We start from the raw sequence: 19,583 nt of genomic DNA on the forward strand, positions 1-19,583 counted from the left end.
ATTGATCAGTGTGATCAAATGCAGCCAGTTTGGTGCTAGAGATGCACAGAGTTTCATTGTAAGATCAAGGTAAGTCAGCTGTAACTGTGTTGTCAGTGAAGGGGACCCATCTGACGTCTGGTGCTGGGATAAAAGAGCTTCAAACCAAAGCCTGCAGAGATGATGCCCATCGCCACATCGGTCCTGCCCACCAGGACCAGCCGATGGACCTGGGATGAGGAGGAAGTGTGTTTTTCCAAGATGATTCAGAATTTATAAGAATGCCTTAAGCAGATCAAAATCCTTTTGGAGGACAGACCCACAATGTCATCTATAATAGTTTCCAGAGTTTCAACAAAGAATGAAGAATTAAGAATTCAGAGTTAAATTGAACAACTCAGACATCTGTAATGTGACGTGTTGAAATCATAATTTTAAAGTCCAGTACAAAGGTGCTTGTTTATGTAAAAAAAAAAAAATGTCTAAAATTACGATAATCACTTAAAGAACCACCAACAAAAGTGAATGGATACCAAATTTTCTAGAGCAGAACTCCCTTTAATGAACAATCACAGGTACAGTTGAGAATCTTACAGTAATCTATTGGTTAGACTGTTATTCTACTGGCAAAAAGTAAATATTAGAAACAGAGGACTGTCATTACATAGAGTGTAGTGGCCTTTACAGCATGATAGTATCTAGATCACAGGTCAGGTTATCATCATGGTTTTCAGAATCAGTATCTATGGTCAAGTGCACTTTAAAACAAAGAGGGATGCATTCCAAAACATGCTTCCTCTTGTGCATGCTTACAAATAATAGACAGCAATCCCACTTGACTTAAATTATACGTTAAAGAAAGGTGCTTTACCGAAATGAAAACAAACTTGTATGAAATAAAACCGTAATGGGCAGAAAAACAGGCCAGTTAAATCTAGAGGCATCTTAACAGCTGGCATCGTGTTACAGTAACAGCCAGACAAATGTCTAGGACAGAAACACAGCTTTGTACACAAATTAAACACAAGGACACATGCAGAAACCAAAACAAATCAAAACATGCATAAGAGTTAGCTGAACATAGTTCAGAGTATTGGATGTGTCATAAGCACAATGCCATGAAGAGGCATTACTTTGGGCCCACGCTCAGGTGCCACGCTGACACACAGTGCCAGGAGGCCGGAGAGAAGGCGCTTCTTCAATACACACAGAGGTTCTCTCTCATCGACAGCACGTGCTACTGTACAGGTGTCGGTTACTTGTACAATATGACACGTTGGACAGGAAAGAAACCAGTGGGCTATACTTAGCTGGCTTGTGATAAACTGTATGACGAGCTCACTGTGAAGGCTAATTCCTTGGCAGCCATTTTGAATTTTGTTCCGTTCACGATGCTGTTTATCTTCCAGAACCAGACAAGAGTTTCCTTATCGATTAGTGAATAATCAGACCAGCCACAAAAACTAAGATGAATATTCTGGCCATGTTTCCAATTCTTAAAACTGACTGATGCTGGATTCAGAGAATTTACTGTCCAATGAAGGAAAGACTAAATAACAGAAGAAAATTTTACCGTTAGCAAAATAATCTAATGTGCAAATATATTCTACTTCATACATGACATATTTTCTAGTTCCATGTAAAGACTAAACTGAAAAAATACTTGCAGATAGACCAAACCTCAGTAGTGTGTTACAGTAATTCAAAATGGCCACCAAAATGATTATAAATCCTTTCACTAATATTTATCGAATAAAATGTAATAACTTATCCAGTTCATGACTTAATGAAGAGGCAAAAAGAAGCTTTAAGAAGAACTAAGCCCAACCTCAAACATCATGGAAAACAAATCAGTAAGGTGTATTCACTTTCGTTCTCAAATGAGCAGTTATGTCTGTCAACCAGTAAACCTAAAGATTTCTCACATGTGTTTTTATTGGAGCTCCTGTAGAAAAAAAGCCAGCTTCTAACCCCAAAGAGCAGATAAAGAGGCTGAAATACCTAAACATAGTAGGCAGACAACTTCTTTTGTTTCATAACATATTTCAAGTAATTGTCTCAAAGCTATTTCCACAAGATTAAAAGTAGGAATAAGTGTTGTCAATGCACTTCATCATATAGCAATACATCAAGAGTGTTTGATAAATACGGATCAACAAGTCCATGTACTGTATATAACATCAGCGACTTAGTTAATGATACAATTTGTATCAAACAAAGTTTTTCTCTGTCTAGCATGGATTCAGCTGGGATCTGCTACAGACAACGGTAGACACTGTAAGCCAAAAGCACAGCAGGGGAATCTGTTAAATATATTTACAATAGATACATGTTCTGTTTTTACCGATGTCATGATGTTTTCTGTAGCAGAAACCAGAGTTGACCCAAAATAAAGGGCCAGAGAGAGAGAGAGAGAGAGAGAGAGAGAGAGAGAGAGAGAGAGAGGAAGAGTGTGTTCGAGAAAGATAGAGAGAGAGAGATGTCCCTTACTAAAACTAAGGTACACACGACAGGGTCACCCATCTCTACAGCTACAACTCTGACCAGAATACTGACGTCATCTCAATAAGATGACGATCTTCCAGACACCGATTTTTACCAACATTGGAGAAAAAAAAAACCCCACACAATGGCTGCACAACACGCAAAGAGATTAATACAAGACACAGACCTTGATCAAATAGTTCTTTGAAACAGTCGTGTACCGGATGGAAATGTGCCACCTCATAGGGAAATATTTGACATTAACTTTGAATATTTTAATCTGAGGCTCACACGAGAAAATCCGATCCACGTGATTCTGCCAGCTTGCCGTGCAGTGCACACGATGCAGATGCATATGAACTCAAACTCTGAATGGGAAGATAAAACCGAGTGTAGAACAATCTCGTCAAGTCGCTCGCTGCGTCAAAGACCCGAATAATGAAGCCTTCTCTCCACGTAGTTGTTTTAGTTGTCACTACACAGTGACTAGAGCTGGATTTGGATCATTTTGAGCAGTTTGTGTCCTTGAAAATCCTGAATTATCTTGTCAAAAAAAGACAATCCACAAAATTCCAGTTTTCCACCATGCAAACTTGACGTACTTGAATGTATTGCAATGGAAGATTCTGCTGACAGGGATCACGTAACTGGTGTTTTCTTCCCTTTTTCTACTCAGAATGCAGAACCACCGGCGTTATCCAACAAGAGATTTGATTTTCCTCCATTTCTCAGTAGCCAGTGTGGGCCTTCTCTGCCAGGATGGCAGCTGCCAGCTGCTGAGGGTCTGTGATGTGGGGGCTCCTGGCCATCACCCGGCTCACCAGCTCCGAGGGAAAGATGTTACACAGGTTGACGTACACTTTCTCCCTCACCTCTCCATAGTGGCTGTTTGCAGGAGATTCAGAGTGCTGTGGCAGGTAGGAGGAGGCTGCATGGGAGGGCACTGTCAGGTGGGCACTGTGAGGTGGGTAAGATGGGTGAGTGCTGGATGGATGAGGCGGATGGGGTGAGTGGGCTGGAGGTGGCGGGTGGCTGAGGTAATGTGTTGGAGAAGGGTGGAGGGCTGGGTGAGAGGAGTGGTGCTGGGCGTAGCCATCCCCTGACCAGGCAGGGGTGTGCCAAGATGACTGGCGTGTGTCTGGCAGGCTCTGATAGGCCGACGGCTCGTACCTGGAGGGGGGCATTGGCGCCTGTCTGTAGTATGTGTCCCAGCTCGGCAGAGCTTTTGGCCGGTGATGATGGTGTGATGAAGAGATGTGCTCATACAGACGTGAGTCTGAAACACTCTCTCCTCGTGTCGGGGCCAGGCAGCGGCCGAGAGGAGAACCCGGGGCATGGGGGTTGGACTGGGGCAGGGAGTGGTAGTCACCTGGGCAGCTGGAGTGTGCAGCCAGGGGCTGGTGCTGGAGATGAGGGGGCAAAGGGTAGAGAGGACGCTTTGAGGGAGCCTCTGGAGGAGGCTGATCATGAGCACAACTTTGCCCACGGGTCACATTCATGTGATAACTGTGAATGTTAGTGTTGGACGTGTGGCTGTGTGGGATGTTTGTGTATTCGGCAGGATGTAGGCCACAGAGTTCGTGGTTTGACGAAGCATGATGGGAATACAACCGACCGTGGGGATTCGTGAAATGGATGTTGTCTTCCAGCAAAGGGTCGGACGGGCATCCAGGGCAAGGCCTCTCACTGTACGAGTCGCAACTGCTCCCGCAACTCGCGCTGCTCTCACTGCCGCATTCGGAGCCGGCCGATCCCAGCGACCCCAGCCTCAGGTCTGTGTCATTGGGGAAGCGACAGTCTGGGCTCCTTCTGGAGGACAGGCTCAAGCCGGAGTAGGCACGTGTTACTGAGTAGTAGCTCAGGTCCGGGGACTCACAGTGAGGATACAGGTCATGACTGGGTGCTGGCAGGAGGCTGTGAGGAATGGCGACTCTGGACTGCTGCTCCTGGGGCAGGCTAAAGCTGGATGGAGGGCCTCCTGGAGCCGGGGACATGGTGATGCTGCCGCCACCACCGCCACTGCCGCCGCCGCCGCCGCTGCCGCTGCTGCTGCTGGAACTGCTACTGCCGCTGCTACCACCACACAAACTGCTCATTTGGCTTTCTGACCTCCCCTTTGTCAGCAGCTTCTCCTCAGCATCACTGTAGGACAGAGCTCGGATGCTGGGGTCTGACTGACGTTTTTGGGTGCCTTTTTTTGCCTCAATGCTGCCAGCCGGCACGCTGTGGCTCTTCACCAGTCCAGCGTCTCCCTGGGTCTTTGTGGTGACACAGGTCTTGGCGCTGGCTCGCAGCTCATCAGCCACAGCACGCTGAGGCTGAGCACCTCTTTCTGGGTGGTAATACTTACACTTGTGGCCATAAGTGCACTTCTTTCCTGCAACAAAGAGGAAGAAGATCTGTTTCATATAAACACACTCATCTTTATGTGACCTGCACAATTGTTCACATATTTTTAAGGCACAAGGTCACCACTGCTTACATAATGTTAGCAGTGGGATTATAATGTCTACTTATTTCTTTTTGATTCACTCATTTCTATCTGCTGCTATGGCATTTCTGTAAGCGTGTATCTATGTTCTCACCGTATGGACAAGGCTGTTTCTTCTGCTCAGGCATGACGGGTCTTTTCCTCAGGAAGTTGTCCAAGCTGGGGCCATGACGACCAAGGGGGTCATCCGGGGGCATGAATCTGAGAGGCGGCAGCATGACAGAGATTAAATCATTTCTGGTTTGGGATTTGAAATTTAACTCTCTGTCTAAAATAAAATAAAAAATAAAAACCGTTATTTTATGTGCATGTACTGATTTCATTCTTTAAAGTTACCAAAGCCTCTCCTCCCTAATCCACACCAACTTACTTGTCATTGACAAACGAGTACATCAGCAGTCGCTCGTCAATGAACTTCTTCCACTCGGGTTTCTCATTAGCCAGGTCTCTGTAGTTGTCATTGGAGACGATGATGCCGCCTGACTCATAAGCCAGCTTGACAATGAAGCGGTCGTCATAGCAGACCACACGCCGACCTTGGACGCGCCGTGAGGGAGTGAAGACTAAGATCTTATCCTTTTCTAGCCGACGCAAGATCTCCTGATCTGTAGGGGAGGAATATACAGTGAGGCCACAATTATCACACAACTGCCTGAACTGTATTTGTCTCATTGTGTCATACTGCTTTTTTGCACTGACCTGTTATAGGAGCATCAGGACGGGACTGCTCTTTCCGCCATGCCGGCACAAACACTGTGATGTCATGATGGCCTCGCTCTAAGAACCAGTCCACTGCCAGCTGGATGCCCTGGCATGAAAACACTTCCTTGTTGCCATGGCTGCATGGGATATTGCAAAAGGCGACAAATTAGTAATTGGGCCTTTAGTGGATAAATTAGGTGGCAATTAGGTTGTGATTTCTTGCTATTAACCCACGTCTGCCCTACGAAAGCAACGAGAGACCTTTCAATGTGTGAATGAACTATAATGTGAGCAGATGACAGCATAACATTATAATCTTCATGAAGGGGGATTTATTGCAGGACAGACATATTAGACTGCACCAGCTTTATCCAGGCTCTTCCTGTCAACAGACCCACCTCATGGCTACGTTGCTGCCGTCCACCACAATCGGCCGCAAGTTGTCCTGGTCACACAGAGAGTCCGAAGGAGAAGGTGAGTCTGGCCTCTGGCCTTCCAGCAAATCGGAATAACCACAAGATAAAGAAGAGGAGGAAGAGGATGAGGTGGAGGCCAATGATCCAGCTGGCTGCTCACTGTCCGACTTGGTGCCCAGTTTGACCAGTTCTCCCAATATGTCATTGATGAGGGTGTCGGCGCCCAGCTTGGACAGCACTGTTCGCACCGTCTCCTCGGAGTAGCCCAGCTTCAGAGCAAACTCCAACTTCGCCTGGTACTCCTTCCCACCAGCCTCGGATTCTGGCTCAGACTGCGAGGGATTGGACGGTTGCCCAGGTGGGTTCTTACACGGGGAGGTGGGTGGGGACTGGGAAGGAGTGTCATGTTCAGTGTCTGATGAGAGTTCAAATGGGGGCTCAGGAGGTCCCTCAGTGCCTAAGTCCACACACTGGGTCCGACAAAGAGGCTGGTGGGTGTTCTTACTGTGAGCTGATCCCCCTTCTCCATCCGGGCTGGCAGCGAGGATGGAACTGGAAGATGGTTCCAGCTCGCACTTTGTGTCAGGTCTGGCATTTTCCTCCACTGCAGCCGGTGCAGGGGAATTGGCAGAGCTGCGGTTACATGAGCTTTTCCCCTGCTCCTCCATAGCAGGGGGCCCGTCAGCACTGCCAGCCTGCCGGTCGGCCCCTGCTACGTGGAGATACTCCAAATCCAGCCCCAAGTCCAGGATGTGGCTTGCTCCTGCTTCCACATGATCCTTCTGACCCATGGATCTGCCACAGACATCCAGCACACCGGGCTAACTGTTGCCCTCTCACAAACTTCGACTCATTGATGCCTGAAAGAGACAATGGAACAGAGAGTCAGTTGGTCTTCTCTGAAGCGATCAGGAAGAGAGAGGGGTCGTGATTATTCTGACTGACAATACATTAAAATAATGTGAACTCTATTTTCCAAATTCAATGTGATGGAGATGACATAACTGTGACTTGTATTTCAGAGCGCATGTTGTCTTTGCAAATAACCAACTGATATTTCAACTGTCTTTTGTTAAAGAGAGAATTTGCATTCAGTTCATGATAATTTAGAGTCAACACTGAGTGTCATTTTAGGAAAATCTGATTTTAATGTTTTCCTCCAAGCTACTGCTGAGGCTGTGAGCTGTCTTGTTTACTCTGGCTCTGATGCATCGTCTTGGGCATTTGGGGGCTGAAACAAAGAGCTGGTGGGGCCACATAAATGTGTCCCTTCTCCTTGTCTGGCAAAATGTGTTTTTACAGGACTAATCTTAGGGTGAACCATTTAAAAACAGACACCCAGTTGTTGGAAAGGGACTTTGTTGCAACAAGAATGTTGAAAGTTATTCAGTATTTTGCTCTTTTGATGTTTTTGTACACCAGATATTCCAGTGATGCTGCACAGCCTGACCAGTGACAGCCTGACCGCTTTTTCTACAGAAACAGTCTGAGGAAGAGGTGGACGTGATCATGAAGAGTTCCTGGAGATTATGGAAATCATTTGAAGTTAGCATCAGATGTGGGTGTGGCTGTATTACACTCACATGCTTGCACAAAATGATTTTTGATGACTTATCTGCCAAGAAAGGCCAGATCAATCCTCAGGTAAGAATGCATCAGCACGAGGCGTCATCTTAATGTCTGTCACCAAACAACCTGTAGGTGTGCGTTTGAATTACTGAACAATATACAAGTATGGCAAACTAAGGTTAGAGACATTTAAGGACTTTCTGGTGTGGTATTAAATCCACAACTTTAATATTAAAATAAAGAATTTATTTCACAAAATGAACGCAGATGCTCACTAACATGGCATGGCTGTTTTGTCAAGATTTTCAATCTTGAGGTTTGGAACTAAGTTCAACAGATTTACTTGAGATGTTAGCTTTCAATGTTAGCCCCCTGACTGGTTTGGACTCCTTACTTAAAATTAAAGCCAGTCGGGAGGCTGACCTTATAGTTCAGACTGGTACAGACTGAGTTTTCAGAAAAATAACATTCATATCCGTCTCCACACACAGCTCAGGCAACAACTGCATGACAAATGACAGACCTCCAGGCCGAGTGGTGCGTCTTCCAAACATCAGCCGGTCAGCTCCCACACACAGCAGCACTGCGGGCTTTGATACAGCCAGTAATGAATATGTAACAGTCTTTGTATGTGGGAGCTTTGTGTAAGTGTGTGCGTTGGGGGTGGGGAGTGTAAAGAGTTTGGGCCTGTGTGGGGGCACAGGGAGGACAGGAGGGGGTCGTCTGGCGGGACATCACTGCCTGCCCAACACTGTGCAAAATATATTGCAATAAGGGGGTTGTTCTAAGTGGTGGGGGGGTAATGTGTGTGTTTGTGTTTGCGCGCATCTAGATGGCGCACTCAACTTTCAGCGCCAGCAGCAGGACAACAGATGTCTGCTGAGCGGTACTTGTAACTGGTGTCTACGCGTCACACACACACACACACAATGCACCGCACTCCTGTTTCCACACAGCCAACAGGGCAACAATAAAGCCACAGCAGGACACGCACACACTGCCACTGTGGAAGTTGTGTATTCACAGACACACTATCCAAGCCCGGCAACTGAAGCCAAAGCTTTTTTTGCTTCCTTGAGCCTCATGTGACCCAGATAAAGGAAGCTCGCTGTTGTTACCTCCCCCAAAAAACCCACAAAGCCGGCCCATCCCCCGCCACCTCCTACCCCCTCAACTCCATCCCTCATTAGGCTTATCAACACAAATCACACTGTCTGAAAGCGGAAAGTCAAACCGCAGTGTCTGTGTTGCAGCTACAGGCTTGAGGAAAGTTTAAGGAGGTGCAGTCACGTGACTTTTCACAATAAAACTCACAGTTTGAAGTCACTGCTGTGACCTGAGAGCTGCCCCTCCACCCCCCCCCCCCCCCCCACCCACTGTCAACAACATTTCACCTGCAAAACCAGAAAGGCACACAAACTGCATTTTTAATCCTCTTTCAACAACACATGTCCAGACTCAGGTCTGTGCAGATTTCAAGCAAATCCACCAATTCAAGCTATTCCAGTGACGTCTGACGCTGCAGCGCCGCACAAGGCCAAACAGGATGCAGCCTGTCATTCAGGCAACACTGCACCACCACAGCATCAGTGAGACAGGATGTTACAAATCACAGCTGCCACAAAAAGCGCATTTTTCATTTCAAAGAAAACTGAAAACTAACTTTCCAGTCAAAACTTTAGGACAAAAGCAGACGGATGGAGACTTTGTTTCACTCACCGGGCCTCAAAAGGTCAAACAGAGAAGAACCAGCCGCATATTTAAATCCTTGAAAGCAACACTCCAGAAGAAATCGAGGAAAAAAAAAAAAAGAAACAAGTCTCAAAGTTCCCACGGCAGCTTCAGCTGCAGGTAAAGCTCAGAGCATCTGACTCCAGCCAAACGCCGCTGTCCTCCGGCGCCTTATTCCTTCCTACAGAAGCAGGCAAGTTGGACAATGAGTGGCAGAACAGATGGACCAACAATGTCCGCCATTCCCTCGTTCAGAGTGGCCGCCTCTCCACCAATCAGAACGCGGCGGTCTTACAATTGCACGCAGAGACGAGGGGAGTGGCTGTGGGCAAACGCCTGCAACACCCCATTTCCCAAAGGCACACGTGTACACATACACACACACACACACACACACACTCCCGAGTCTGAAAGGGCTTCCCCTGTGTGGCCGATGAATCAACGAGGGGTGGGCGGTTGAACAATAGAGCCACACAATAGGAGGCTGGGGAGGGCAGCTGCAGTGTGAGGGCTGGTGCTATTACAGCCCAGGGCAGCAATGGAGAACACCTGGCTACAGAGCGCCACAGTCACTCTTCTCTCTTTGTGCCGGGCCGGGGGGGCCGCTGGGGGTGTCGGAGGGGGCTCCAACAGAAAGAAAAGACTGACAGGCTGAAAGACTGGCATGGCCTTTAAGAGAGTGCAAGAGTAAAGAGGAGAGTGTGGCTGGGCTGAAAGGGAGAAAGAGCGAGTGTGGGGGGTGAGGGACATCAAAAGTTTTATGTCCAGATGAGGATGGGGGGGGGGACCTGTCCCTCTTTGTTCCGGCACACTTAGGGCAGATGACTCGGAAGCACAAATCTTTGCCTGTCTGTCTTCTATGTGATTATACAACCTGTGCACACATGTTGAGGGTAAAGGTAATTTGAACAAAATAAAAATCACCACATGGGCAGTCATTGTCAGTGTGTAAGAGTTCAGAGCTCAGTCTGCAACAAGGCACACATCGCTTTAGTGCGATAAAACTGTATCAACAAGTGTAAAGCAGTCAAATCAAATGTATTTATATGGTGCCAAGTCAAAACAAGGTTACATCAAGGCCCTTTACACACAGAGCGGGTCTGCACCAAACTCTTCAAGTTCTGTAAAAATGCACGTCAGACTAAATATGTAACTTTAAAGTGGGATGACACACTCTTATGTTCATTGTTCTTGATACAGGAACCTCAGCACCACTAATGTGGGAGCGCCGCACCGAAACGGGCCAGGAAACAAATCATCCATTGTCACCGTCGGCATTTCTCCTACCCACAGCTGTGGTCAGCAGGTCTGAGAACCCGATGTGGAGAAAGAGCAGCCCAAAAAGCAGAGACATTAAGCTTCCTGTCATAGAGACACACAAAGAAAAGCAGAAGATCCTTTTTTGTTGAGATGCTGGCAGCGAGGAGTGTCATATTTACAGACAATATTAAAAAATTACTCATCAATTAGAGCTTCTGAATAATTCTTTGTCAGCAGATGGGGGGGGGGGGGGGGGGGGGGGGGGGGGGGGGGCATTCAGTTTGAAAATGTAGCATCGGCCAAATGATGTGCTGCCTTTCCATGTTACAGTTCAGCCGTAAAGAAATCATCGCAAATATCGGCGGCACCGCTGATAATTAGCACAAACACAAACACAGACACGGAGTACAGCTGCCTCCAACACAAAGGATGGAGGCTGGAGACCACGGCTGCTGCTGCACTCCAACAGGTGTGTACTGGAGCTGAAAACCAAAGTGGAAACGTCACAGACGAGCTAATAACAGAAAATCCATGGCCGAGATGAGAATGCTGGGATGGATTAGCTAATACTGGAATTAACTGACCAAATAGCAGGAGAAACACCTGCTGGAAAGAAAAGACAGAAAGCACAGCACAAGTAAAACTGAGGACAGCTGATTAAATGAGCCGAGCAGCAAAATCCTCAAAGCTCCGACTGAGGAGCCAAGCTCTGCGGGACAAAGTTCTGAGGAGATTAACGCTGTATCTCCAACTCAAGCCATTCCGGGAGAAAAGACACAGGACAAACTCTCGTACACAAACCATGTTGGACATCAGCATGCCAGCCAGTGAAAAAGCAGATTAAAAGAGGCACACAGGCAGGCCGAAGCTCAGAGAGGGTGACCACAAAACAAAACGTCTGGAGGGTGGAGAAGAGTTTTAACGTGCAACCTCAGAGGCAGGGAGGTCCTGGGAATGAGGAGGAAAAACCAGCATCCTGCACAGGAACCTGTTCCTGCCCTGAAACTACTCACCTCTGGAGGAGGAAAAGTAGAAAAGCAGCATAGAAGGGACAAAGACAAACATGACACACAAAAAAAAAAAAAACAGGAAATTCAAAAGATGAGAGCGTCTAGACAAGAGTGATGAAGAGGAGGAGGAGGAGGAGCGTTTACAGCTGCAAGTACACAAGTTCATAGTCACACGTTGAGTTCATATTTACTGACACAGGAGATGCACATTAATTTTGGAGTGGGGGGGGGGGGGGCAAATGGAGGAAGTCGAGGAACGGATAAGGAAGCTACAAACTGAAATACAGGAAAGCGGAGGCTGCACACACTGAATGTGAGGGCAGAAAAACTGGCTGATGATGATGAACGCGCTTTGCCACATTGTACACAACGTCCTCCCAAGCCTACTGAAAAAATGTTTACATAAGAAACGGAGGAATTAAACAAAAACAAATGTTTGCTCCAACGGAAAATTCCAATCACATCATCCAGAGGATATTCAAAAAATGCCAAAAGAGCTGGTAGAGCCAGAGAGCCTGCTTCAAAGTCAAAGAAAAACACAAAAGAATCGAAGGGAAATACAGCTCACATCTTCAACATCCAAACAGCTGAGAACAGCGACAAATCAATATCAAACTAACCAACATGAGACCTCACAGAGAAGTCTTTAAACGATAGATGGAAACAAAGAACATCATCACAGCCGCCAGCCGGACTACAGAGGCTGTGAAGGTCAAGAAGGTCAAGAAGGTCAAGCCACGGCTCTCAGCATCACCAGAAGAGGCCAATCACGCAGCACCTGACAGATCAGTCTAAACACGACTCATTTATACATCACTGGACGCTCACTGATCAGAACTGAGGCAAACAATGAGCTGCCAGCAAATACTGAAGCGGTGAAGCTGAAACTGACCACTCTGCTCAGAGAGAAGGAGAAAGTCTCCGGTCGGAGAGTCAGACACTTCAATTCAGCCGCACTTCAGATCCATCTGATCAACGGCACGCTGAGATGGAACAGACGCCCATCAGCGTGTCCCTATAAAGGATCTGACCTCAGTGACGCCCCGTTGTCAGCACCCTGGAGTCATCAAAAGGAAATTACACGATAGTGTCACAAGAAGGTCCCATTTTCCTGAACAAACTCAAAGCATAAGAAAATGAACAGCGAAGTTATAAGATCTCTTCTCCCTTCAAGCAAACGCCACATTTACCTAACAACGGGGAACTCCCTGAACACAAAGTCAGCTGCCTACCGCCCTAAACAGCCTGAAATGCTGAGCACCATTCTTATTCAAGCCTCGAAGGAGACTTCCTTACAGGGACAGATGATGAACAACTTTACACGTTTCAGACGACATCCGATAATTCAGGTGTGACAGAAAAAATGTTTCCTCACTTCCACGTGGCAGAAAAGGATCGTAACTCCTCGGGGTTCTTGTAAAAGCATGATGGACACACCAACAGGCAACCTCAGGATCAGACAATGAAAGTCCATCTTTTCGGCCACGTGTTGTCCCCTGGCTGAGCAAACTATGAGTCTAGGATCACAGTTTGTGACTTCCACATGAATGATGCAGTGAAATTCAGACAGCGGAAAAGGCCTTTCGACTGGCCAAGAGGCAAAAGACAACTAATAATAATAAAAAGAGGCAAAAATGCTTCTTTAAAAAAAACAAAAACAAAACAAAAAAAAAAAACTGCAAATAAACACGCTGTTCTATCTACCTTCATCGCAGCGAGCAACAGATACCTTACTGGCAGGTTGAGGCTTCCTTATAGGGAAGAAGGAAAAGTGATGTCAAGGTGTTGGTATGATGACAGCTGAGGCCGCAGCGGGAGAGCCGGCAACAAACAAATCTGGGGAAGATAAACGGAGTTTGATGCAACACACATCAACTTTGGTGACGTCAGAGAGATTTCCGTCACACAGAAGCAATTCACTTTATCAAGAATGACCCCAGTAACTGGAAAAAAAAAACAAAACAAAACAGTTTCTTCAGAAAATGAAGCAAGCTGATGTCTCCACTTTAAGTTAAATATTTAGAAAAGCACGTCATGTTCTGAGAAAGTTTGAGGGGATACATTAGAGAACATAACACATCCTAAAAGGTTACCGGACATATCTGCCAACACAAACATCCATTTCAGAAAGATTCGACTAAATATCCAGCAGAATTTATCTTGGCAGCAACAAGTCAGTGTGAAATTAAGTTGAACCGTCAACTGAAAGAGAGGTAAAACAACCAACAACTGCCTGACTAAATAAAACGAGCTCTGCTGAGTCAGATAACAGTGATGGGGGGAGACGGAGCAGCTGACCTGCAGCGCTGTAACCACACAGTGACCATCTGTCGCACAAACAGGTGTGTGCTGTGGCTTTTCCTCCTCAGACAGCAGCGCTGAACTGAAGAGGTGTGTTTTCATGTGATCGAGTGAAATGTCATTTCTTCAAATATTACACACAATGCTAAACACGATGTGGCCTCCCGGAGAGAACGGGGGAAAAAATTCTAAATAATAAATAATGCTGTAAACATCATACGGTCAGTCAGACACCATGAAAGGACAGAAACATTTTCTGACGTCATGCACGAGGAAACTTCTTCACCACTTTAAGAAAGCACAAACTTATTTGCAAGCAGTATTTGCTCCAGTTTTCAGCAACAGGAGGAGACTTCTGCTGCACATTTGGAAGGCAGATCCAAAGTTCACGCTTCATGGAAAAATGGTCAGAAGTTAAAGGAGATGGTGGAAGAAATGCCTGATGGGACGGTTACAGGCAGCTGCCCCCCCCCCCAAAAAAAAAAAAAAAAAAGAATAAAAAATAAACCTGCATCACCTGAGCTGATCCTCTCAGAGACCAGTCTCCATGAGTCCACCACAGAGGCTGCAACTGGAGGGAGCTTGTGTTTTGCTCAGCCCCCCCCCCATCCATCCATCCATCCCTCCACCCCTCCACCCATCCACAGCACACAAACTGCCCCCCCCCCTCCATTTAACCAAACCTCAGCAGTCTGCAGGTTAACAGCAGAGCTGCACCCAGTCCAGCCTGTTGACGTGGGGGGGGGGGGCAAAATCTCATCACAACACACAACACACTCCGTGGCTTGCTGTGGGAGCGCGCAAGGGGCGTGCACGGTCCCCGCAAACCAACACCGTCACGACCTCCCTGCAGCCCCGCGCCGACCCGCAGCTCCTCCGACAAACAGGCCGCGGTGGGCGGCTGCTCACCTGCTCAGAGCCGCTCCTTCAGCTCCGGGACGACGGACCCGGGTGGGGTGGGGGGGTTCGATAAACATCCGGCCGGTCTGCAGCGTGACCCGAACAGGCGGCGTCAAGCTGGACTGAGGGACGCCGCTACTTCCGGTCCGGCGGCGTTTTCAAAACAAGAGCACGCGTGTTTAACCTGAAAGCAGCGAGCTGTCAAACTGAAGTAATTCTAGATGGGAAATTATAAATTAACGGTAAATACAATGTCTGAGCTTCCCAACAAGACCTTCTGCCGTCTGGTTTGGATTATATTGTCACTTCGACGTGAAGTAGACGCGACAGTGATCCCGGAAGTGAAACGCAACCCGACCTGTGACGCACTTCCGTTTTCCCAAATCAACCACATGGCTATAATCACATTTGTGTTTTTTTGCAGGATTAAATTATTAGAAATCCCCCAAAACTCAGGAAATTCAGACAGCCCGTCAGGACTGGGTGAGAGTTTGACATTTCTTTGACTGCAGACATGCAGCTCGTAAAATGGCTCCAAGGCCTGAAATGAATAAATGAGCCTGCACAAACCAACACTAGTTCACACAACTATCACGACAAGCTGCACAAAAAAGTCTCAAGGCTGCAACAGGAAGTCAGCCATAATTTTTTTTGTGTGTGTCCATATTTCCAGGCCTGGTATTGTCTCTTTTATTTCTGCAGGGCCCCAGAACACAGAACGTTTCAACATGTAAAACTGATGGTTGCCCTCTGAAGACACACAGAGGACACTCAGTCCCGGGGCCCGTTCATGTAGCTTTCCTTATTATTATCATTTGGGCCTGAACAGTTAACTATATAAAGAAGTATTGGGTTAATTTTTATTTATATAGTCTCAACCCACAGCATAAGTTATGTAAATTTTCTTTCCAGTAGACTAGGTCTAACCTTTGTCTCAGAAATCATCAGCTGAGTTTCTCACTCTGGACAGAACAGAGGTGGACTCATTGTGGGGGTTCAGGTTTGGCATTAAAGTCCTGATTTTAGACTAAACAGCTGACACACAGCACATTAAATCAAAACACAGAACCTTATCTGCGTTATATTATGATAAACTGAAGAGTTGATAAAAGCCCAGCTGACAAAGATGGGGCTCCGTAAAATAGTGACAATTTTTTAGGATTTTGAATAAGTGCCAGTTATCAATCTCACAGGAATCTTTGGTTACCTGAATCAGGAAGTTGTGTCACAGTGACCAGGCAGCTGCATCTCAGCATGTTCAACTCAAGTGGATCAGCTTTTCGACACTTGTGAGCCTTTTTGTTTTGTTAGATTAATTGAAACTACACAGAAAGGAGGTATAAAGTCAGGAAAAGCAGAAATGTTGAGACACACACAAACTAAATGTAAAAAAATAAATAAAGTGAAATAAAAGAAAACAGAACAGGCAGAAAGACACATGGATAGATAAACAGATCATTTCATTCAAACAATGAAAACTGATTGCATTAAAAAGTTCAGTTGAAGAGAAATGGTGGAAACATAAAGGTACTGCGATGGCACATTTCTGCTTTAGGAGAAAGACTTCATGAAATTTAGGAAACATTTTTGAGCTTTATATTTTCTGGACACAGCGCAGCCATCTAGTGGTAAAAATATTTACTAACAAGACGCTGGTCATTTTACTTTAGTCCCATTCAGTTGATTATCCTTACGAGTACTTTCAAAAAAGTGTTTTTTTTCCTAATTAAAACTTTCATATACTCAACACATGAGTGATACATTACCTATTCAGTCATCAGGGAGCAGCTTCATCAGCCAAAGCAAATGGCTGCATTTAAACAGACGCCACACAGTAAATCACTTCTGATTTTATTCAATGGAAGAAAAAAAAAAAAAAAAAAAAAGACCTTCAGGAAAATACAGCAATTCCCATAGTACACACACAGAGGACATAAATTAGAGAGGCATGGCAGAGAGACGTTTAAGGGGAGACCTGGCAGGCAGGAAACCTTCGATCAACGCTGCCACACAGCCAGGACACTGCACGAAGCAGGATGTGGAGGAATAAGTGAAATCACTCTGGACTCCCGTAAATTCTTAACATGAGCAAAGGTTGATTATTCCTGTACACAACGCCCAAATGATAGTACAAAAAGGGAATAATACAAAATACAAAACGGGGGGGGGGAAAAAAACTGCCCTCAAAATTAACCATAAATATTCATATCGATGCACATTGGTTTAACAAAACAATTGCTTTTGTAAACATTTTCAACATAAGGTGTGCATTAAAAACCACTGCAGTCGCATACTTATCTGAAGGGTTACATAAGAAAAATTGCAGAAACAAGACTAAAAACTAAGTCCAGGTTAAAAAATATGCCGCTTAGTTCAGAACATCTGAAGTGGTTTTGTAACACTGCTATTAGAACGTGTGATTTTTTTTTCCTTTTTTTTTTTTTTTTTTACCCTTTCCTTGCTTTTCACAGATCAGACAGTGAACGCCTCTCATTCCCATGCTCACAGCTCTCAGCATGCCCTCCTTCAGACAGTGAAGGCACCACCCTTACTGGGAGCAGTACCAGACAGTCAAGATTACATGAAGGGAGTGAAATCTTGCAGATTTGAGCCCTGTTGTCAAGTTTCCTCATTCATACACAAACCCACCCACACACACACACACACACACACACACACACACACACACACACACACACACACAGCCACAGGATGGATTTGACATTTTAACAGTGGCATGAGACTGTCCTAACATGAAGTGACAAGTCTTGCCCTGTCATTCAGGTTTCAGAGAACGAGGGAGAAAGAAAAGCTATGATGAGAAAGTTAAACACAATTTTTAGGGATGGAGGAACGGTCGAGTTAAAGTAGCGTGCATTAGTCTCCTCAACCCAGACTGGACAGTAAACTAACCGCCTGTCTGCGGCTCAAAATGTCAAAAAAAGAGGTCCAATATTGAATCACATGGCTGACTGAGACTACAGTGTTCCTACAGTACACAAGATCCAAACGTTTGTCACCACTGACCGAGGACTTTGAGTTGTTTCGATCAGCTTCAGGCCCTTTGAAGGCAACTGGTAGGCTGAACGTTACGCTGCAGAGCTGCATCATCATGGACCTGAACTGTGCAGACGGAGGACACATCAGCTGATTGTGGAGTGTGACGTTCAAAGCTTCTTCTCAACCCACCGAGTGACATCTGCGCATGCTGCCTTCATTCCCTTACTGTCACTTCTGCCCTCTGGCCTCCATGCTACGTTAACGGCCACCTGCTAATTCTGCACGTCTAATTCACAGTTTATCCTAGCCCTACTTATGACTTATGTTAAAGGGAAAATCCACCTGATTAAAAAAAAGAAAGAAAAAAGACAGCTACTGCAAATGAACCTCACATTTCTGGGTCGATTTTGTTGTTCGGTGGTCGACAAAGCAGCTGACCACAGAAATCACAACGCTTCATCACACACACAAACACACACAAAAAAAAAAAAAAAAAAAAAAAAAAAAAAAAACTCCTGATAAAGCTTGAAAAAAATATTCCAGACTGATGATAAATAGGTTGGATTCTTCCTTTAAAACACATCTAACAGGTGTGTCCTGTGTTCTTACGCTTTATGTGCAGCAAGTCACATAGAAAATATACAGTGTCTTAAAAACGGGGGATACTTTAGTTAATAACGCCAAAGCAACATGCTGTCATAAACAGGGCTACTTCTGTCTTGACATAACCTACAGTATGTGAGGCAATGTGGTAAAAGTTGAGAAAGTGTCTGTTAAACCCGGGAGTCTCTAAAGCCCACAAGGTTGATGTAATTAGTATGTACAAGCTGATATCCAGTACCCTGTTTTTAATGGATAAATCCAGAAGGTCCCTTAAAAAGCTTCACTTTAAGGAGGAGAAGGCAAAAAAGTGAAGATACAGGCAGATTAACAGGTCAAGCACTGTTTACGGGAGTACGACTGTGTTTCATGACATGCTTGATGTGGAAATCTATCACGGAGGGAGTCGGAGTTAAATGTACCCGAACAGGACCTGGACGAAGCAACGCCACAGAGAGTTAAAGTTGAGGTGTGGCAGCTACAGTATTCGCCTTCAATACAGCCTCCTCTCATCCCTTCAGACAAACACACCCTGTCAGTCATTCATATGCTCAGTGTTTTCCTCTATTCACACACGTACATGATGCAAAGATTTACTATGACACATTAAAAGATTTTATCATCAACAGGCGACAGATCCCACGTCCCGCAGAGGACCAGGTGACCGGGGGGTGGGGGGGGGGTGGGGGTTCAGCTCAGGTTGGGGTGAGAGGAGCCTGGAGGCTTGTGGGGGTCTCTGTTGTTACATGGTTTACCTGGTACACTCTGTGGACTTGTGAAAGTGCACGTGAACAGAACACACACACACCCCCACATCCCTCGCTTCTTTTCGTGAGTACAGTCCAATCCGTGGTTTGTTTGCCTGAGCACTTGGGGGGGGGAAGAAGAGGAGAAGTTTCTCCAGCTCGACTCAAGGCAGTTGTCTTGTTCATCGTCATTGGTCATAGTCACAATCGTCATCTGTTGGTCGCTGCTTAGGTACGGTCGTCGTGTTGGCTGATTGTTGTGCGACGTCAGTTACCAGCTCATGAGAGAGGTGCGTCCCAGGGTCATGAAATATACCTGGCTGGCACCTCCAGGGCGAACAGAGGCAAAGAAGACCTGAAAACAAAAGGTGAGACGTGACGCAAGGAAGTCATG

At 45.9% G+C, this 19,583-nt stretch overlaps 2 protein-coding genes across 6 annotated transcripts in view; both read right to left on the bottom strand.

Annotated features, from left to right (window-relative positions):
• Positions 1–530: 530 nt before the first annotated feature.
• Positions 531–15,120, bottom strand: LOC115052660 (probable ribonuclease ZC3H12C). Its single transcript, XM_029516919.1, has 6 exons — positions 14,853–15,120; positions 6,055–6,932; positions 5,654–5,793; positions 5,325–5,559; positions 5,049–5,155; positions 531–4,840 (listed from the first exon to the last, which is right to left on the bottom strand). The coding sequence occupies exons 2-6, from the start codon at positions 6,861–6,863 to the stop codon at positions 3,192–3,194; spliced, it is 2,940 nt and encodes a 979-aa protein (XP_029372779.1). The 5' UTR covers positions 6,864–6,932; positions 14,853–15,120; the 3' UTR covers positions 531–3,191.
• A 2,109-nt stretch (positions 15,121–17,229) lies between these two features.
• The window catches only part of LOC115056752 (mitogen-activated protein kinase kinase kinase kinase 4-like), a 30,179-nt gene continuing 27,825 nt past the window's right edge, over positions 17,230–19,583 (bottom strand). For all 5 annotated transcript variants that reach the window (XM_029523458.1, XM_029523466.1, XM_029523483.1 and 2 more), the window contains one exon: positions 17,230–19,544. In XM_029523458.1, the coding sequence (XP_029379318.1) occupies positions 19,461–19,544 (84 nt within the window). In that variant the 3' untranslated portion in view covers positions 17,230–19,460. The remainder of the gene's footprint in view (positions 19,545–19,583) is intronic.

This window comes from Echeneis naucrates, chromosome 2 (assembly GCF_900963305.1).
Source record: "Echeneis naucrates chromosome 2, fEcheNa1.1, whole genome shotgun sequence".
Classification (NCBI taxonomy): domain Eukaryota; kingdom Metazoa; phylum Chordata; class Actinopteri; order Carangiformes; family Echeneidae; genus Echeneis; species Echeneis naucrates.